Source organism: Nyctereutes procyonoides, unplaced genomic scaffold (assembly GCF_905146905.1).
Source record: "Nyctereutes procyonoides isolate TBG_1078 unplaced genomic scaffold, NYPRO_anot_genome, whole genome shotgun sequence".
NCBI classification, from domain to species: domain Eukaryota; kingdom Metazoa; phylum Chordata; class Mammalia; order Carnivora; family Canidae; genus Nyctereutes; species Nyctereutes procyonoides.
In genome coordinates, this window is record NW_026575130.1 from 5,660,666 (window position 1) to 5,680,276 (window position 19,611).

Consider the following 19,611-nt stretch of genomic DNA (forward strand, 5'->3'; position numbering starts at 1 on the left):
CTGTTAAAAATCTCCAAAGTGATTAAGCAAGTCAGAAATGGGTTCTAAGAACTCAGTTCTTTTAGGAGGCAACCCAGGTAATTCTGGTAGTGTGGTCAGCAGACAACACTTTACTCTAAAAAGGATACTTTGAGATTAATATCTAGCTATTACTTGTATGTGAAAATCATCAGTGAAAAAACTTTGTATCATAAAGGTAGATAGAAAAAGTTAGAAACAGAGACAGAAAGAAAACCACAGAATACCAGGTTGTAAGGGATTTTTCTTTCCAATAAAAAAATTTCCATCATCTCTGACAGATGGTCATCCTAAATATCTTCAGTGATGGGGAATTGCTGTCTTCAAGTAACACGTGCTATTTGGGGCTATAAATTCATGTTTTAAAAAAAGGTAAATCATAAGTTATTTGGAAAATTGGAGAAATGGGGATATCATTCGGAATGAATTATACATGAAAGTGTTTCTAGATTTGATTGAACTAAATAAGGCACCAGCTAAATTCAAAACTAATTTGACTGCAAGAAAATGTGAACACCCAAATGTTGGATCTGCTACCTGATTCCACTAAAAAAGCCATACGTTCTGTGGCTGCTGTAAAAATAAACTTTTTTCTATGTCTCTCATTCACATTTCAATGGCGCAACATTTCAATCACACATCTGGTACCACTTTCATCTCCCTACTCAGGTAGTGGCAAGTAAACAGCAATATATATATATATATATATATATATATATATATATATATATATATATATAAAACGAAAACAATTTGCAAAGCCCATGAATATTTTAAAATTATGGCCCAGAACAAAACCTCTTAAGTGAATACAAAATATGCTACAAAGCCATTTTACTTTACTACTCTATTGGAAAGAACAGTATTTATATTTTAATCTTTATATAGATATTCCACCAAATGAGCGAATAGTTATTAAGCCATTTAGTTTTTTACTTGTTTAGAAGAACTCACAAAGCCTAGCAGTTTCAGATGGCCCTGTCATGTGTGATTGATGTTTGGGCATTTCCATTTTCATTTATGTAAATTATCAAGGGCTCCTACAGCTTCGTCTAGTACAAATCCAGTGCCTTATCACTGACACAAAATTGGAATGTGTGGGGTACTGCACACTAATATGGGCTTGAATTATTTTAACCTTATCTGCTAAAATATTGTCCGGAATAAGAGATTTTTATCACATTATCTAGGATTTAGAACCGGTACATTTCATACAGGTCTCTCCTTTTAGGCCCGGATTCCAGGTGAGAATTAGAATAGTTCCCACTGAACAATCCCTAGGACATCCACCCCAAATCTGTACCTTGGGCAATATTTATGTAAAAGAACTGGACCTTAAGTATACTATTTGCTGAGGTAGCAGATGAAAAAGATTTCTACGAATGCTTTAGCAAAAAGGTCTGATTTATTTTCCTTGAACACTAAGAGTATTCAATAATAAATGCATCTCTCTCTCTCACCAAAAGTATCTTTGTGTTCAAGCTTGAGAAAGAGAAAAGAAGCCACCAGCAGCCAGGAACTAACCTGGTACTATCAAATCGGCTTTGTGTTCTTCTACTAAACATAAACAGTTTCACGGAGTGTCATCTTCATACCAGGCCACTCTGTGACCGTGATGGAGCAGGTCAGAAATGGCACCACTCCCTTATCATGTCTGAACACAGACAAAACACATACATTGTCCAAGCCACAAAATACCAGACATGCCCCTCTCTTGCTAAATGAGAGACTGCTGAGTGGTTTTTTTTTTCTATTTCTTTTCTTTTTTGTTTTTTTCTTTTTTACTAACTACAGCCCAAACCCAAATCCTATGAGTCCTTTCTAACTTGGCTCCTCATGACGTGCATCCACCCTCACCACAATGAGCTGTAACCCCAACACATTCAACCACAGGTGTGTTCCTGGTGATCATGCATGGAAGGCATCAACAAGCTCAATTACTGAAACCAGAATAAAAATTTTAAGAAAAGCTAAAATAATTTCTCTCTTCAAGGTACTCGCTACAATTCTAATATAAAATAATTTCCTTAAGCTTATTTTATCACATTGTGGGTTTTGTTGCAAAAGCCCCTTTAGTCCTGTCCCTTGGAAGAATTACTTTTGCAAGCTGTAGAATAAACAAGTGGATTATGGCTCATCTGTTAAATATTTACTAGAGGAAGAGCCATGTTTTCAAGGAATATGATTCATCATGTTAGATCAACACCCAGGCCACAGTGAACCTGGTGGTCCATAGTCCTGGATGGTAGCTAATACAGAAACCTATGATGGATTCAATGTCAATCTCTAGTAGAAAAATAGAAAAACAGACAATTGAATTGATGTGGTTAAGACACTGACATGGCTCAAATTCTTGCTTTTCTCAGATTTTATCCTTATTAGGGATGCTTATCTCTTGATTATCATTTCCTCACCAAAGCACATCTAATGGTCTAGTTTATAAATATGAAAATTTAAGTTGCCTGCTGTAAAAAAAGATGTAAAGCAGTAACCTAAAGACCTGAGGTATAGTTTTTAAATCTCCATATAATTAGTGTGAGATAAAAAGTTTCCAATTTTAGTATATGACTTTTGGCCTTTTGAAAAATGACTACTAGCCTCTGCAAAGCACCAATATATTATGTTCTGCCTCTCTTAAAAATATAAACAGACTTTCCTTCTATAGGGCTTATTCCAATAAATAATTTCCATTCAAGGGAACAGTAGCAATACCTAAAAGTCATTGTCATGAACTGTATATTAAATACTGCTTAAAGAATTCAATGTACATTATTTATAATCATCACAAAATACCAAAAGGTATTTAGAATTGTTCATGTTTTATAGATGAGGACCCTAAATCAGAAAAATTAAATGATAAGCTCCAAACACACTATAGTAAAGGATTCAAGCCCACTTATGTCTGACTTGACAAACTGAAGGATGCTTATTTGTGTGTGCTTGTGAGTGTGGATTACTAGGTGAAATTACTTTTAACCCTCAACATTCACTGTATTTTAATAGCTAACTTAATATATGCCTCTGAATGCATATAAAAATACATACATATACTCAAAACTTACTATTAATTGCTATCATTTCGACTGCAAGTTTGAAAAGAATTTATTCCTAAATAAATATATTTGAGAAAATATACTGAATAAAAATTATAGTTATCACATATAATGATTTCATCTGCTCTGCCCCTCAAATACTTTAAGATGGCTTTGGCCATGTGAATTTAGTATCAACACTCAGAGCTTAAAATCTCCATGATATAAATTCTCCACCCCTTTAGTAGTTCTGAGTATAATGTTTCTAATGCAGCAGAGACTTCAAGAGAAATTTAAGTGGAATATGAAATGACTGTGAATTGAAGCAAAAATTCTTTCTTTCTTTATCCTTATCTCTTGCTCTCTTTTTCTTTTCTATTTGTTTTTTTTTTCCTTTTTTTAAATGTTGATTAGCTAATGCTCTACAAAAATGCCATCGAGGGCTGGAGGATCCAGAATCGTCAGGTACAAAGAGACATTCTACCAATATTCTTGTCTGCCCCGAATTATCCTTTGCCTTTGGCAGACTGCATCACTATTTTTATGCTATCATTTAAGAAATTTCATATCTGGGCATGCTTATTTTTATCAAATTACAAGCCTCCATAGAAATACAGTAATCCCTCATTTGCTAATATGATGATCTTTTCAATATCAGAGGTGTCCAATTACTTCAGATTTTTCAGCCCATGAAACATTTAGCACCAGAGATCTATAATTTTGAAGTGCATTGCGATTCCAAAATTGTCAAAATGAAAAATATTCATCTGTTCGTGATAATTTTTTAACCTGCTCATTCAAAATGCAAACCAGCTAACACTGGAATCCATTTGCATTAGGATCATCCTATATTCTGTCCATCTCATTGCCTCAAGAAATAAATGGATTTTAGGTGAATTTATTTATTTAAAAGATATCTCTGTTAGAGGTGGGGCTCATGTTGCTCTGCAAGGCTGCAACAGTTTACCAGAAGGAGTCAGGCCATAAAGAAAGAAGTGCTGGCATTGGGTGGGGCTGAATAGTTGGCATCTTTTCCCACTGTTTCTCACTGGTATCATTTCCATGAAAATCAAGGGTGTGGGAATGTATGCCAGGCTAAGAAATCCTACAGACTGCTTTGTGTGCCCAACAGCCCCAGCCCATAATATCTCTATCTTAGCCGTTGATCTCAATCAATGAAAAAGCTATCACACTATAACGTCTGGGAAAACTGTAGAGGAGCTAAGCAAACCAAAGAAATATCATGCTGAGGATCATATTTCTCCTGTCACAACAGTCTTTTCTCCTTAGGAAGAATACACTTAGCATGGAACCAAAAGGCGTTTGCTGTCTAGCCATCTCAAGATCATCCGCGAGCAAACATCTGGCCAAAAATCTTCCTTTTGCTGCACAATCCACCTCGCTTAACATTTCCTTTTAAACTCACTCATTCTAAAAATAAAATGACTCTCTCTATACCCAGTTAACACCGGAAGCATCCATCAGTGGCCACAATCCTCAATAATACACATGCAGAGCACACCTCATCTCTGTTCACTTCACCATGCTCCAGTCAATGTATCCATTACGAACCCTGGTTCCTTTCCTATTCTCAGAAAGCAGCAGTCTGCACCTGCCTCTTTAAAAAGCAATGTTTGGCACTGCTAGAGTCTATAGTTACTCATAACGCTCCACGGTTTCTGTAATCTCATTGATATTACACACCAACACATATACACACATATCTATATACAGACATTCCTAATCCCAGCAATTTACCTTTTTGGGTTTTTTTCTTCTCTGACTACCGCCGTTGAACTTCTCTCCACTGTCGCTTTTCTGAGCTGCATCTTCGTTCATCATCTTGAACAGTTTGGAAAGAAAATAGCTCTGCCATTAAACCCTGCTGCCTGCACAGACCACTAGCGAGTATGCACTTACTGGAGGAAAGCAGGAGGAGGAGGAGGAGGAGGGGTGGGGAAGGGGCGCGCGCTGGGAGGGTAAGGACGGTGACGTTGCCATGGCAGCGGCTGCCACAACTGTTTATCTGACTGCATTGTTAAATCTGATTCAACCAATTACCATCAGGGAGCGGTTACAATGAAGAAAGCCTTGAAAAAAGAATGCCAGGGACTGGAATGATTTGGGGACTCTGCTGGTTGGTTCTTGACACACCTTCAATTCGATCAGCTCTCAACCCACGCACAAAACCTGCACTTAATTTTCTTCCTACAGGTACTTCAACACGGAGCAGACACAATGCATAATGAGAAAACTATAACAATCTTTAGAAAACTAAAACAATGCGTCTCTGAACCTGAAGAGATGCATTTCAGCCAGTGAAGAAGCTACTCAAGGAAAAGGGTTAGCTGCTAATATCCTAAAGTGCATATAAGAAAGTTACAGTTTTAAGATGCTATTCACTTGATTTCAAATGATAATCTTGATTTCAAATGATCATCTTTCAAAACTCAGCTCAAGGATGACTTTTGTCATGAAGCCTTGAGAACATGTTCCCCATCAACCAGGTAACACAGACCACTCCTTCTCAGTGTCTCCTCCTTCCACTGTACACTTCTGACAGAGCACCTGCAACACCTCACATAACTGCATGTTTACCCAACAGGAGTTCCTTAAGGCCAGGGATAGTGTGTGTGTGTGTGTGTGTGTGTGTGTGTGTGTGTGTGTGTGTGTCTGCACACGCACGCACTCACGCGCTTACTTGGATTGGAAGGAGATCATTAAATTTCCCAGAACCAAGCATGATGCATGATATATTAAAGGCAGTTAATCAAGGTTTGTCAAATACATATGTAATACGCTGGGGAACACAAATACAAGAAATTCAGGCAGTTAAGACATTCTATAACTAATCTCAACATAATTCTCCTCATTGACTGATAAATAAAACAGAATCCATGCTTTCAAGGAGCTTATATATAAAGCTCCAGAATTATTCTTGATAAGAAAACAGGGCTGTTTTTATCACAAGAAACCCAATTTCATCTTTTGGATCGATGTAGCCATATTTGTGTATTTGAACATATTAAGTTGAGGATGCAACCAGACCCCAATATGTTTTGTGCAAATACACATGCACACACTAAACACTCATCCGTATTCATAGAAAACAAACTCAAAGCATAATACACAGAATACTTAAATGTAAAAATAAAATAAGGATCAAACCAATGAGTTTCAGTACACTTTGAAAACAGAAGGTGCCTATGTAAATGTGTTATTGCTATATGCATATGACACACTCAAAAATTAAGTGACTTCATAGGATTCTTAGAACCATACAGGGAAAGGGTTAATAACAATTACAGCACAGGTGAAAACATTGAGGTAAAAAGTGGTTTTGGTGACTTGCCCAAGATAACAAAGTTAATAAAATTCAGAGCTAAAGAAAAAAATACAGAGCTAAAGTTCTGATTCTAAGGCCACTGTTCCTTTATTAAATCATGGCTCACTCAACAAAGTGCACACTTAATAAAGTGTGATGAGCAAAGACTAAGATGTAAAGTGCCAACTGCAGAAACCACAGTTAGATGACAGTGGCCCAAGGAGAAAAAGGAAATCTTTACTGATTTTAGGCTAAGCATATTTAATAGGCATGGAGTTTTAGAAATTAATATATTAACTTTAGTATGGCTACTCTATATTATTGAACCATTAGAGTTAATAATATTACAAAATATGACACATACTACTTTAAAAAAATCTTGTTTTTTTTAAAGTAGTAATTTTTCAAACATTATTTGAGTGGGGGAATTTTTCAAACATTATTTGAGTGGGGGAAAGCTCCCTGAAGTATAAGCAATTATGTCTTAGAGATAGGTTAACTTCCAAAAGTTCCTTTGTTAGAGTTGTCTGGTTTTAAAAATGCATTTTTTACAAAAACAATGTTATAAATAAAGGCTTAATTATCTAAGACTATCAAAAAAATCTTCACAAGTCTTTCCTATTCACTATTACTTGTGGTAGAGAATCTTAACAACTAGGCAGAGACATTGGATAGTAGTCCATCAATTTCTCTTTTCCTTCAGGTCATTGTCATAGTTGAACTGTGTACTGCAAACCCACTTCCAACAAAACAATATGTTTAAGTCCTAACCCTCAGTACTTATGTAAGTGACCTTGTTTGGGATTAGGGTCTCTGTGGATGTAACCATGTTAAAATGAGGTCATAATGGATTACAGTGGGTCTTAATCCAATGACTGGTGTCCTTATAAAGGGAGAGAATTTTGGACACAGAGACACAGAGGGAAGATAGTCATGTGAAGAAGTCTCAGGCAGAAACTGGAGAAATGTAGCAGCAAGCCAGTGATGACAAATTGCCAGCAACCCACCAGAAGCTATGAGGTAAGGAAAGATTCTTCTCTAAAGCCTTCAGAAGCAGTCTCACCCCGATGACACCTTGATTTCACCCTTCTACCCTCCACAACTGTGAGACAATAGAGTTTTGTTATTTTAAGCCACCCAGTACTTTGTTTTGACAACCATGTCAAATATTTTTTCAATATTTTTCAGCTACTTCTGCCATTGGTTGCAGCCATGTGACTTATTTCTAGCCTGTAGAAAAGATGGAAATGTATGCCACTTTCAGGTCTAGCTAATACAACCCTCCCATGAGTACTCTTCTCTCTTTACCCATATAGTGGCCAAATACAGAGGAAGACATAACCTAGAAGGTGGAAGAGCAACAGGTCAGAAAAAAGCCTAAGTCCCTGAGTCACTTTGTGGAGCAGAGTCTCTCTTCTTCCTATTCCCTCCTCCATTGACCCTCAGTAGACCTGAGTAATTTTTTCTCATAAGTATTTTGTCACTGAGATTATAGTGTGGTTTGTTACAACAGTTAGCCCATGGTAGCTAACCATATCTACTTATATTTTCTAGGGAATATTTAGTTATACTTCTATTTTGAGTTCTTTGCAGTTCCACTATCAGCATCAGCAGAAGGTATTTCCTCTCCTTCCTTGTGATCTGCTCCTTCTTCTCATCTATGACTTCCCATTCCATTGTTCATTTATTCCTTTAGTCATACAATAGATATTTTATTGGGTGACTGACTACTATATGTCAGGCCTCTTGCTTGATATTAAGGCTTTAGCATAAATTAGATGATCTTTGCCTTTAAAGAGCTTACAATCTAAAAGTGGGACAATCATTGAACTAGAAGTGCAAGCAGGACTCTATTTTTAGGAGACATTAAGTACATTATGGAAGCACAAAACAGGGATATCCAACCTTCTGAAAGAACAGGACATGCTTCTGAGAGGAAATGACTCAAATATTGAGAAGATTTAAATGATGAGTAGGAATTATCTAAGTGGAAAGGAAGGTATAGGGTGGGATTTGGGAAGAATGAAAAGAACATGGCATTGGCAGAACTGAGACAAAGCCCATGTGTTTCTACTGTAGTGAATCCACCTTAGGCCTTAAAATATCACTAAGTGCAATACTCCATAGACTGATTATTGTTCCAAGTGAGTTTCCATATGTGATATCTAATCATTATTATACAACTTACAAATCGAGTAGCAAGATGACCCTGTTAGTTTATGGATGTTAAAACCAGGTAATATGTCCAGAAAAGGCAGATTTTGCAACCATATAGCATATCATTTCTACAGTTTCAAGGAACATGTTTGGAGACAGAAAAACAATCCTCAATCTGGAGATGAAAAATTCTATGACCATGTAACTGAGCACATCTCCCATGAACAACAAAGAACACTTAAGAAGCCATACCCAGCAACTTCCCTCAGTCTGATATCACCGAGTCCTTTGGTAAAAGTATATATCCATTGTGCTTACTGCAGCAAATTTATACCACAACAAAGTATTCATAATCACCATGTCACCACCTCAGTCCTGTGGGACAACTCCAGGCTGCTTCTGCAGAGTAAAAGATGAGACTCACATGTGAAATGACAGAGGTGTAGGGAGGGATTAAACAGCAGAGAATCCAGTAAGCCATGTCAGGGGCTTGGGATTCAGACTGAAAAGCCACATGAAGCCATTTCTTATGGTTTAAAGAGAGAAGAAAAATCATAAGATTTGGTGTTTTTGTTTTTAAAGAGCATTCTTTGTAAAGAACTATTGTGTGGGAGCCAAACAGAGAATGGATGAGAAGACATGTGTTTAAGAGGCTCTATCAGCAGTCTGGGAGAAAAAAAAGATGGTGAACAAGTAGACAGACACACTAAGTAGTCTGTCACCATTAATGGTGTTTCACTGTAAGCCCTAGGAGAAAGTAAGAAGCAAGAAGACAATAGTGTGGAGGCCTCGTGACTAAATAGCAAAGGAAAGAGACTTCATCAAAGTCTTGTATTGGGAAGAGGCCTCACAGAAAAACCTTGGAACCCATTTCATTTAACAAATCAGGGAACAAAATTCAGAAAGATTAGAGATTGCTCCCAAGGCTCTACAACTAGTTAGTAGCATAGGGAAGACTAGGATTGTGCCACCTCACTGAGCAACATTGACACATGGACTTAAAAAAGCCCATGTCAAATCTTACCTACTATTATTTGAATTTAAGGAGCCATCAGCCGTTGCACAAGGTATAAGAGACCAGAGAGTAATTAGTCCACTCCCTGAAGGAACAATTAGGAAGAAGGATCCATGTTTCTCAGGTAAATATGCTGTGTGTTCTGACCTGGATAGGAGTGAACTCAACAAATGTTTCATCGAGATAGATCTTAAGGCAGTAGCAACAATTGATTAGGGACCTGCTTCTTTCACTTTATGTCAGTCTTATATAACATTTACTGAGGTGTTTGGTTGCAAAAGTTACCATATCCAACCTGAAAAAAGAGAGCTTTTTGGAACCCATGACATACAATTTTAGCACCTCAATCCACCTGAGGCACAAAATTATTAAAATTAGCATAGTGATTAATTATAATCTCACTTTACATAAACATTAGCAACAATATTTTAGATCAAATCTACTATTCCACAGGAGAATAACAAAATGTGGGTGAGCTCACCATGTACATGTTCCTGTCTAGGTCAGTTTTTTAGGACGCACTGTTACCTGCTTGCTCTACTATAGGGTAGCTCTGCTCAGTCTCCAGTGATATTAGTTCTTGAAAATAGCTGTTATAATTGGTTTCCCTGTAGATGCAAATGAATAGCACATTGGGGTAGGTTGTGTCCTTGACAGATATATTTTTTTCTAGTGGAATTTAACTTAATTATTGTAAATATTTTACAAGTTAAACCAGCTTAAAATTAGGTTATGACAAATGTTTTTGTTTCTTTTAACTATGAAGAGAGAGTATATATCTATTGACAAATCCTGAACACAAAAATTATCCAGGAGCTTCATATTTAAGTTTTATGTAAGTTAAAAACATTTTAAAAGATATGTAACCATGGTGGTAATGGAAGTGACAAAAACACAAAGATTACAATGTAGAAAGTGACTTAGAGACCATGACATCCAGCTCCTCACTTTTCAACAAGAAAATTGGAGCCCAACTTGGTTATGTTACTTACTTAAGGCTCTACCTACACTTTGCAGCAGTTTGAATAAAATTCCAAGTTTTCTCATTCCTAAAACAGTGTAGATGTCTTCTAGTGGAGTGTCTCACCACCAAAATGAGTTTCAAGAGTCCCTCCCTCCTCAGCAAACACACAGACCCAGTGATTGCCCATTTATTTTCAGAATGGGAAAAAAAGAAATTATACAATTCATTATACACAAGCCAGAAATATATCAGGCATTAGAAGCAGACAACTGAATAAGACAAAATAAACATTTTTTTAATGTTGCACAATATCCCAAGTTTAGGTGAACGTTCACTATAAACCTGAATCACAGTAGGAGAGGTAAAGGAGGATTAATGAGTGGATGAGCTTGTTTTCTTACAATGTTACTATTTGCCAAAGAATCTCAAGAATGAGAGAAAAGCAGTGAAAATATGAACAGGAAAGCTTCGGCAAGCCTTTAAACAAGTGGATATAATCAGACAAGAGAGATGACCAATGAAGTCAGTGTGCTGTCTTATTCCTGTGAGTAAATTATTAATGAATGACCACTACTGTTTCTTCCACATTTTTTTAAGTAGGCTCCACAGCCAGCATGTGGCTTGAATTCACAACCAGAGTTTGCATGCCCTACCAACTGACCCAGCCAGGTGCCTCCATTTCTCCCACTTTAAACAAACAGATAAATCTTTTAAAAGGTCAAAATAAAGAGTTTGTTATCTGTTAATACTCTCTAACTTCTAATTGCCTTGCAGTCAAGATCAATGGTATTCCAAATATTTGTAACAAACTACCTCATAAACTAAGTGTCTTAGAAGAATAATTTTATTTTGCTCACAAACTTGTTGGACAAGGATTCAGGAAAGGCTCAACAGCCTTTTCATTCTGATTCATGGGGTGTCAAGTAAGGCAGCAAGGGATGGAGGATCCAGTTCCACATAGACATCCTCACTCACTTACCTGGTTCCTTGTTGCTCACTGGCCTCTCCCTTTATGTGGCATCTCTTTTTCTAGAACCTTTCCACATGGTTCGGCTTCTTACTATTTGGTGGTGTCAATGTGTTTATATTCTTCTATTACAACTGGGTTTGAAGAGGCAGGAAGTAGAAAGCGCCAGGCCACTTAAGGGCTCTGCCATATTTTATCAATCAAGGCAGCCGCCAGGCCCATCCAGATTCAAGTAGTAAAGAAATAGCCTCCACCTCTTGATGAGAAGGAGTAGACAGGTCACATTGCAGAAGAACATATGGGATGGGAACCATCTTGGATTCTGCCACAGATGGCTAGCCAGCAAAGTAGGCCATGAGGGAGATGGAGTATAGGGGCTGACTTTGCATTCTATAAACACAAGGCCTTTTCCCAAATAAGCATGACTCTGCCAGCTAGAAATGCACTGTTCTGCATACGTTTTTCTTCTACAAACAAGGTTATCAATGTTAATGTCTGGAATGGTTAAGTACATCTTACTAGGTCAAAATCTATCTCCTCTCAAAGCAAAGTTTCTGTTGCTCTCCAAAGATGAGTTTCATGTATCACACTTTCTGAATGCGAGCCATTGTGTCTAATACATTCACAGGAAGTATTGTATATTTGAAGTACAGCTTCTTTGGCACTTTTCTCTCTTTTTTAAATATTTTATTTATTTATTCATGAGAGACACAGACTGAGAGAGAGAAAGAGAGAGGGAGAAGCAGGCTCCATGCAGGGAGCCTGATGTAGGACTCAATCCCGGGACTCCAAGATCACACCCTGGATTGAAGGCAGGTGCTAAACCGCTGAGCCACCCAGGGATCTCCAAGCACTTTTCTCTTTACTCTCACTCTGTTTGCACTTTCCTTGGCCTCTCACCCACTCTTGTATTCATTCTATCCATTTATACAATATCAGGATGATCTTAAAACAATCATAAATCCTACTGTACAAAAAATGATTTAAAAAACTTACAAAGGAAATAAAAGTATATTACAGGTTAGAACTAAGCTGAACTAATGTCTAAAAAGAGACATGCAGTGCAAACATATTCATTGTTAGCTTTAAACCCAATGCCAGGAAAATGATTAAACATGCATTAGAGCTAGAGGCAAGATTACTAACTTGTTAACCGCACTATTACCATAGTCCCAAATTTAGTTTGGAGTACTGATTTGTGTAAATTTTGAGTACTATGTTCTGGGCCTTAACAAAGCCTATGTATCTGATAGGGTCCCTTCGTCATTCAATCTTTATGATGTCCTCTTCTGCACAAACATCATATTTAGTGTTTCTAGCTTAGAAGCAAAACTAAAACAGACGTCTATTTTAAATATTCAGTCTGCATAACCCCCAAGAACAAACTATTTGGATTCTTGATAATATGGTAATAATCAGACCTGAAAAGGGAGTTTCCAAATTCAAGTAGGAAGAAGGATCTTCCTCTAGGAAGTTCTTCAAGTCACACAAGCAAAATTTAGAAACCAAAGTATGATCAATCCATCCATTTTGGTCACATGGACTGTCTATACAAATTATTAAATAAAATGTGTCTGCAAGCTTATCCTGCATAATTGTCCCCAAAATAACTTTATTCAACCTATCAATATATAAGAGCATTTAAAATATAACAATACTGTATTGAGTGCTATATAGTTTGTAATGGGTGAGAGCAAGTACTACTTCACAAATCCTATCAGTGGGCCCCAAGATGTTAATAGCACACTTGGATCTTAAGCAGTTCTATCTGAAACTCTAGGAGTCTAACTGAGCAAAAAGTGAAATGCATTTCAAATTTCATTTATATCTAGTTGATTGTCAGATTTTTTCCTGGGCCCATAAACCTCTACACCTAAAAAATGTCAGGAACTGTGAGGGACCTGAGATCCTAATTACAAGCTAAGAAATTAGCCTTATTTTTATTTTTTTGGATACTGCCAGAAGACATGAGACTCCTGGGTCAGAGACAAAGAACTTTATTACTCATAGCACAGCACAATGCATGAGCATCAGCATACGTGTGTTAGTTTTCCTTACTCCTAATTCTCACAGAATTAAGACATAATTCTGGATGGATATGGTCCCGATGGATGCCTCCACACTCAGTGGGTTGAACAAGAGGAACCGTGACTTTAGAAAACCTGAATCTCTTATAATAGGCAGCAAGTATATCTGAACTTCGCTCCAGAGGGAGCCCACTACCTTTATTATACTGGATGGTAAGCATGCCTGATCTTTGCTTCTCTCTCTATAGCTGTTTGCTATACCAACATTCTTGAAAAAAAAATAGTCTGGAACAAAGGCAGCCAATGCCTCTGCTTACAAGCTGTACAGAAATGTAAGAAACCCACAGAAAATTCTTCAACAGGAAGTCTCAAAAAAATACAGGTTATCCTACAGTTGAAGAGATAAATGCCAAATTGCCCTTCGTGACAGTCTAAATTTAAATGGAAACTAAGCAAGATTTCCTGCAAATTCTCTGCAGTCATACATACATGTCTGTGCAGTAAGTTTTAACAGTTAGCTTAGTTATATCATTTGGAAGATTTCACACATTATGTGTAGTTTTGCCAGAATTGCTATGCATACAATAAGGAGCAATAGTTTGAAAGTCAGTACACGTAGGTTTTAATCCTCATGTCATTAACTGTCATTTGTTCACAACATATCATATATTTCACCTGGGCTTCATTTTCTGTATCTCTCCCAAAGTGTGATCATTCTGCTATTTTTCTCCAAGATAGTTTTCTGCATCTTTTTTTTTTTTACTGCTAGAAGTCCTTAAATCTATATGAACCTACATTTTAAGGGGAAAAATGACTCAAAAAGAATTTAATGAACAGATGAAATGGCCAGTGATACAGTATCAAACAGAAGGTAATTTAGCTCTTTTTGTTTCCAATTGTCTTTTTTTTCTACTAGACAACAAGCAAGACTATAGAACCTACTTTTCTCAAGGTCAACAAAGTTGGAAAATGAGGAAAACAGAAATGCTAACATTTATGACACAAATTATTTAGAACTGGAAAACAACTTTGGCACTGGTATAAATGCTGTGTTTACCCACCAGTTTGAACAGGAATAAAAAAGTATCTAGTAAGCTTGAAACTATAGTCACTTTTTCTTTCCTTCTTTCCAGTCTCTCATATCCAGGAAATAAAACTTTTTGTTTCTACTCAGGAAATACATCTTATGTATTCCTTCCATTCTATTCTTATCACCTTGGCACCACCTCTTTTTCTCTCCTACCTGAACTATTTTAATCAACAGGATTTGCTGTCTCATCACCTTCAAGTTTCCTCCTCAAAACTGACCTCCAGACTGTTGCACTTTTATTCTTCACAAAACATTTTTCCTAGTCTTCAAAGTCCTCAGAATAAATTCAAATATCTCCAATTATTGCTCAAATTCATTTATATGTTCCTGTTTCCTAGTTCCTGGCCTATAACAGTAGATATATAATATATAATGTGATCAGATTTCTTAAAGATTTATTTATTTATTTTGAGAGAGAGAAAGTGCACATGAGTAGGGTGAGGGGCAGAGAAAGAATGAGAAAGAGAATCCCAGGAAGACTCTCCACTGGATGCAGAGCCCAATATGAGGCTTCATCCCACAACCCTGAGATCAAGACCTGAGCTGAAACTAAGAGTTAGAGGTTCAACTGACAAACCAAGAAACAGACTCCTAACTATAGAGAACACAATGATGGTTACCAGAAGGGAGGTGGGTGAGGGACTGGTTAAATAGGTGTTGGCATTAAGGAGTATACTTGTGATGAGCATTGAGTGTGAATGGAAGTGTGGAATCATTATATGGTACACCTGAAACTAATATTATACTGTATGTTAACTAACTGAAATTTAAATAAAACTTAAAAAAAACAGGTAGATATGAACTTAACTTAGAAAAATGGTTGTGTTTCCAATTTTGAACACATTTGGTCCTGGAAAGTATGATAGATATGATTTGATGTGTTACTGGATAATCAACAAAATTCCTTGTGCTCCCCCAAAAAGTTTTCAATTATATCTGAACTGCCATCTTAAACATTTCTTCTGTAGGAAAACGAAATTCATACTCCACTAGAGATTCCAAATGCACTTCCTCATCATGGTAGTGGGGAAAAGTAGAGAAGGATTTCATTATATGAAAAAGAATCAAGTAATTTACTCATTCTCTACATTTACTCAGAAAGACTGTCAATACTCCTTCAGCAAATATTATTGTACACCTGCTCAGTGCCAGGTTCTATTCTCCATTCTAGAGATACACAAATAATTAAGACATGATTCTTACCCCCAAAGGTTTGCATGAAAAAGCATTCTCTTCTCACTGAGAACTCTCTGTTCTGCCTTCACTTTAACCTAGGAAGGGTAAAACCAGCCGTAAGAGATTCCTTTATATTGGCTGCAGTCTTTTCTCATCAATACTTCTGCTAGTACTGGTCACATGGCAGGCAGTGCAGATTTCTTGATCAATTGAATAGATTGCAGATAAATCAAGACTATTCAGTTATTATTAGTTTAATTAGAAAACTCCATCTGGTTGTAAGTTAAACAAAAATACAAACAGCATGGATTCCTCTTCTTGGCCCACCTAAGGAATATTTGTGACATAATTAAAATTGATCTTGAGTCCCTCTCTTGATATAATTTTCATCTTCAAATTTGCCCCCATCTTCAAAGCTTCCTGTTCCACCAATCAGTTTTGGTCTTAAGTGTTAGAGCCTCTTCCTCTTGAACTTTTTTTGGTAATTCCCAGGAAATTATTTATTCCATTTTGCCAGTAAATTTGGTACAGCAGCACACTCACAAAAAAAAAAACAGAGCAAGCAGGGAAAGAGATGGTCCCCCCAAATCTACTTACTAGGTCTGAAAACTTGTCTGACAATAGAGGTTCAGCCAGTAAGGCAAGACACATTCTTCAGGATCATTAAAACAGCTCAGACTAATCAGACTGCAACTCAGACTAATCAAGCATGCGAGGTATAGGAAGTAGACAATGTAGGAGAGAGAATTCAGGCAGGTTACTATTGGAGGTTGTCCATACAGGGGTCAAGTGCTAGTAACAAATGGACAGTTAGATTATCCCTACACTGTTGTCTGTCTCAGAACCTATACTCCTAGAACAAATGGAAAATACCACTTAATTTGCTTTGTAACATAAAGCGTCACATACCTGTCTGGGAATCTTGATAATGCTGGATGAAGGCAGTAGTGAAGATGACAACTTCCATCTGACCAAACTTGAAATAAAATCCACAAACTTATTTTGCAAATTGTCAGTTAATATTAGAGAAAGAAATCTCTCTTCTCCAAAAATTTAATAAAAGCATATGATAATATCACAAAGTTACATTTGTTATGGAGGTTTGTTTTGTTTTTTAAAGTACTTTTCTCTACGTTTTTAGACTTAATTCCCTAAAGAGAATTATTTTCCGTATCATGCCATTTTAGACCATGAGTTTTTGGTTTGCACTATAGGATAACTAGTCAGGACACAAGAATCTCATTCCTGGATAGTCCGGGACTGCAACTCCCAGCGAGTCACTTGAATCTCTGTGCCTTTATTTCTATAAAGTTAAACTACGGGTATGATTTCAAAGGTTTTTCTATGAACCTGTAATTCTGGTATACACTCAATCATCCTTACCTTATTAATACAAGATTGTGATATTAACACAGTTAAACTGTGTTACACTACTGGCCACATGCTGTTCCTTGGATCTCTACCATGTTTCTTAAATCCAGATAATGAGCAGTTTTCCAAACACAGGAAAGTATAATCTAATTAAATAGCCCATGTGGGCAAATAGAGCAGTATTTGTGATTCCATAACTGTGCATGCATATGATTTTCCTGGTACTGGAAGCTGTTTTATGGTATGGTGAATGTCAACTGGACCTTCTTCTAAAACTCTTTCCAAAATGCAATTTTTCTGGAGGAACTCATTGCTTTCATGAATCAGAGAAGAATGTTTCACCTAGCTGACAGTAGATGTTTTCAGAAAGGATATATCTACAAGTATTTGAGTGAGTATTCTAATTCAACCTAAGAACACAATTCTATCAGAAAGAAAACACTACAGGGTAGACTGCCTTTTTGGATAATATAGGTGAAATTCATTTAATTATAAAAGAGTACCTTCCTCCTATCCAAGCTGATTCTTAGGTCTTTCCCTAGTATCATTGACTTTGGAAAACAGAAAAAGCTACTTTGTGCAATACTTCTTAATTATGTTACAGCCTGACTCACTGCTAAGATGAAGGTGGGAATAAAGAAGAATTGGCAATAGAAAAAATACTCAAAGAAGGATTTATATCTCATTGAGCTGGAATCCCTCTTATGCTCAAAGGGAAAATGGAGTTCAGTTCCCCAATGAGAAACGAAACTGGTACTGTAGACTTAACATGCAAAGGTGACTTCACCTAGACTACTGTCCGTAGTATAGACCATAACCCTCTATGAACAGGTTCTCCTGTTTTAAATGGGTGGGGACCTGTGGTTCAGAGAGGTTACTAACCAAGACAAACCCCAGTTGGTGGTAGAGAGGGGGCTGTAATGCAGACTTCCTAGTATCCATTCCTACTGCTTCACATTCCTCACAGTTCCATGCCCTTGACTCTCCACACAGTTTGTGCTCAGGTCTGGAACAAATTCATGGAACATTAGGAAATCAATTGGAAAAATAAGAAAGAAAGAAGAGAAAGAAAGAAAGAGAAAGAAAGAAAGAGGGACTAAGAGAGAAAGAGATGAATTCAAAACATACTATGTTTTTCTTCTTCCAAAAACTGCAGACACATGATTTAAGCTGCATATATTTTCAAATAGTGTATGTAGCCAATGAGTAGTATGGTAAATAGAACTATTAATTAGAATCAAAAATCATGCTTTGATTTATGTGTGATAGCACTAATATTCCTGCCATGGATGTTTGGGATGCTTTGGTTACAGAAGTTCTTTATTTCTAAAGTACTCTATCAGATTCACAGATCAAGACTACAACCTGACCACATAGTAATTACCTCTAACTGTGACTACCTCAAAACATGCTTTGCCTATCTTCAGTGAATATAAATGTTTTGTTTAAGAAAAGAAAAAATAAATAAGAAAACACATGTAGGCGTATGGCAGTTTTCACGTATCCTTGTGTTTGATACTAAGAATTTCACTGTTTTATTCATCACGTGTCCCCCATGTTCTAAATAATGGGAGGAAGGGTTCAGATGGGATTTCCCAACTCTTCTTTAATGAGAGGCTTCTCCTAGCTACCTCCTGCTGAATCCTGCAGTTACATCTGTCCAACTCTGATAACAAAAGAACAAAAGAACAAACCACTGGTCTACTTAAGACTTCATCAGGGATAACACAAAGTCATCAAGTCAAACCAGAATACCAAAAAATAGAAACAAGGTGGAGAATGGAAAAGACAAAATAATATCTTTATCTTTAATTATATTTCCATGATTGAGTAAGCTCATTTTAAGTGGCTCCTATCCCTTAGGAAGAAGTTTATAACCATTCCAGCTTACTAATAAGCAAGAAATCAGCCCATCTGCCCATTATTCTGCAACAGTCCCCAGGGCATTCTCTCTCCTCTTAAATAAATAAATCCAAGGCAAGATGAATGGATAGTTCAGGAAAAGACAAGTATCTCCAAACAAGATGAAAATAAAAAGAAATTTTGGGCCAAATAATAAATTCATTATAAAATTAAGATTTTTTTTCCTAATGCATCTCTAGAGAAGTCTCAAAAATAAAGTTACCTAATTCCTCCTTTCATTTATTTTAATTAAAATTTATAATCTATTTCAAAGACTTTTTGGAAAACTTCAAATTATAGTCACAGAGTTGGCAGACAAGACAGTTCGAGTCATCTGCTACGTATTTTTCAATCAAGTAAATATCTCAAATCTTAAGGAAAAACAACCATTCATTATCTTAGTCAGGCTTTCCAGGATGGTAATTTCACTATTCTCTTTGTTCCAATATTTATTACTCTGATAGTCACCAAAATGTCTCTTTGCTTTCACTGAACCCATTTTCCTTTCATATCAGTATAAAAAGGAAAGATCGATGTCCTCCTCACTCAAAAAACAACAAATCCTTT

General features: G+C 36.6%; 1 protein-coding gene across 8 annotated transcripts in view; it reads right to left on the reverse strand.

Annotated features, from left to right (window-relative positions):
* Window positions 1-19,611, reverse strand: part of ANK2 (ankyrin 2) — a 654,899-nt gene that overhangs the window by 322,945 nt on the left and 312,343 nt on the right. For 6 of the 8 annotated variants that reach the window (XM_055342416.1, XM_055342411.1, XM_055342409.1 and 3 more), the window contains exon 1: window positions 4,809-4,930. The exons of the other annotated variants lie outside the window; for them this stretch is intronic. In XM_055342416.1, the coding sequence (XP_055198391.1) occupies window positions 4,809-4,892 (84 nt within the window). In that variant the 5' untranslated portion in view covers window positions 4,893-4,930. Of the gene's footprint in view, window positions 1-4,808; window positions 4,931-19,611 lie in introns of those variants that run through there. 8 annotated transcript variants of the gene reach the window in all.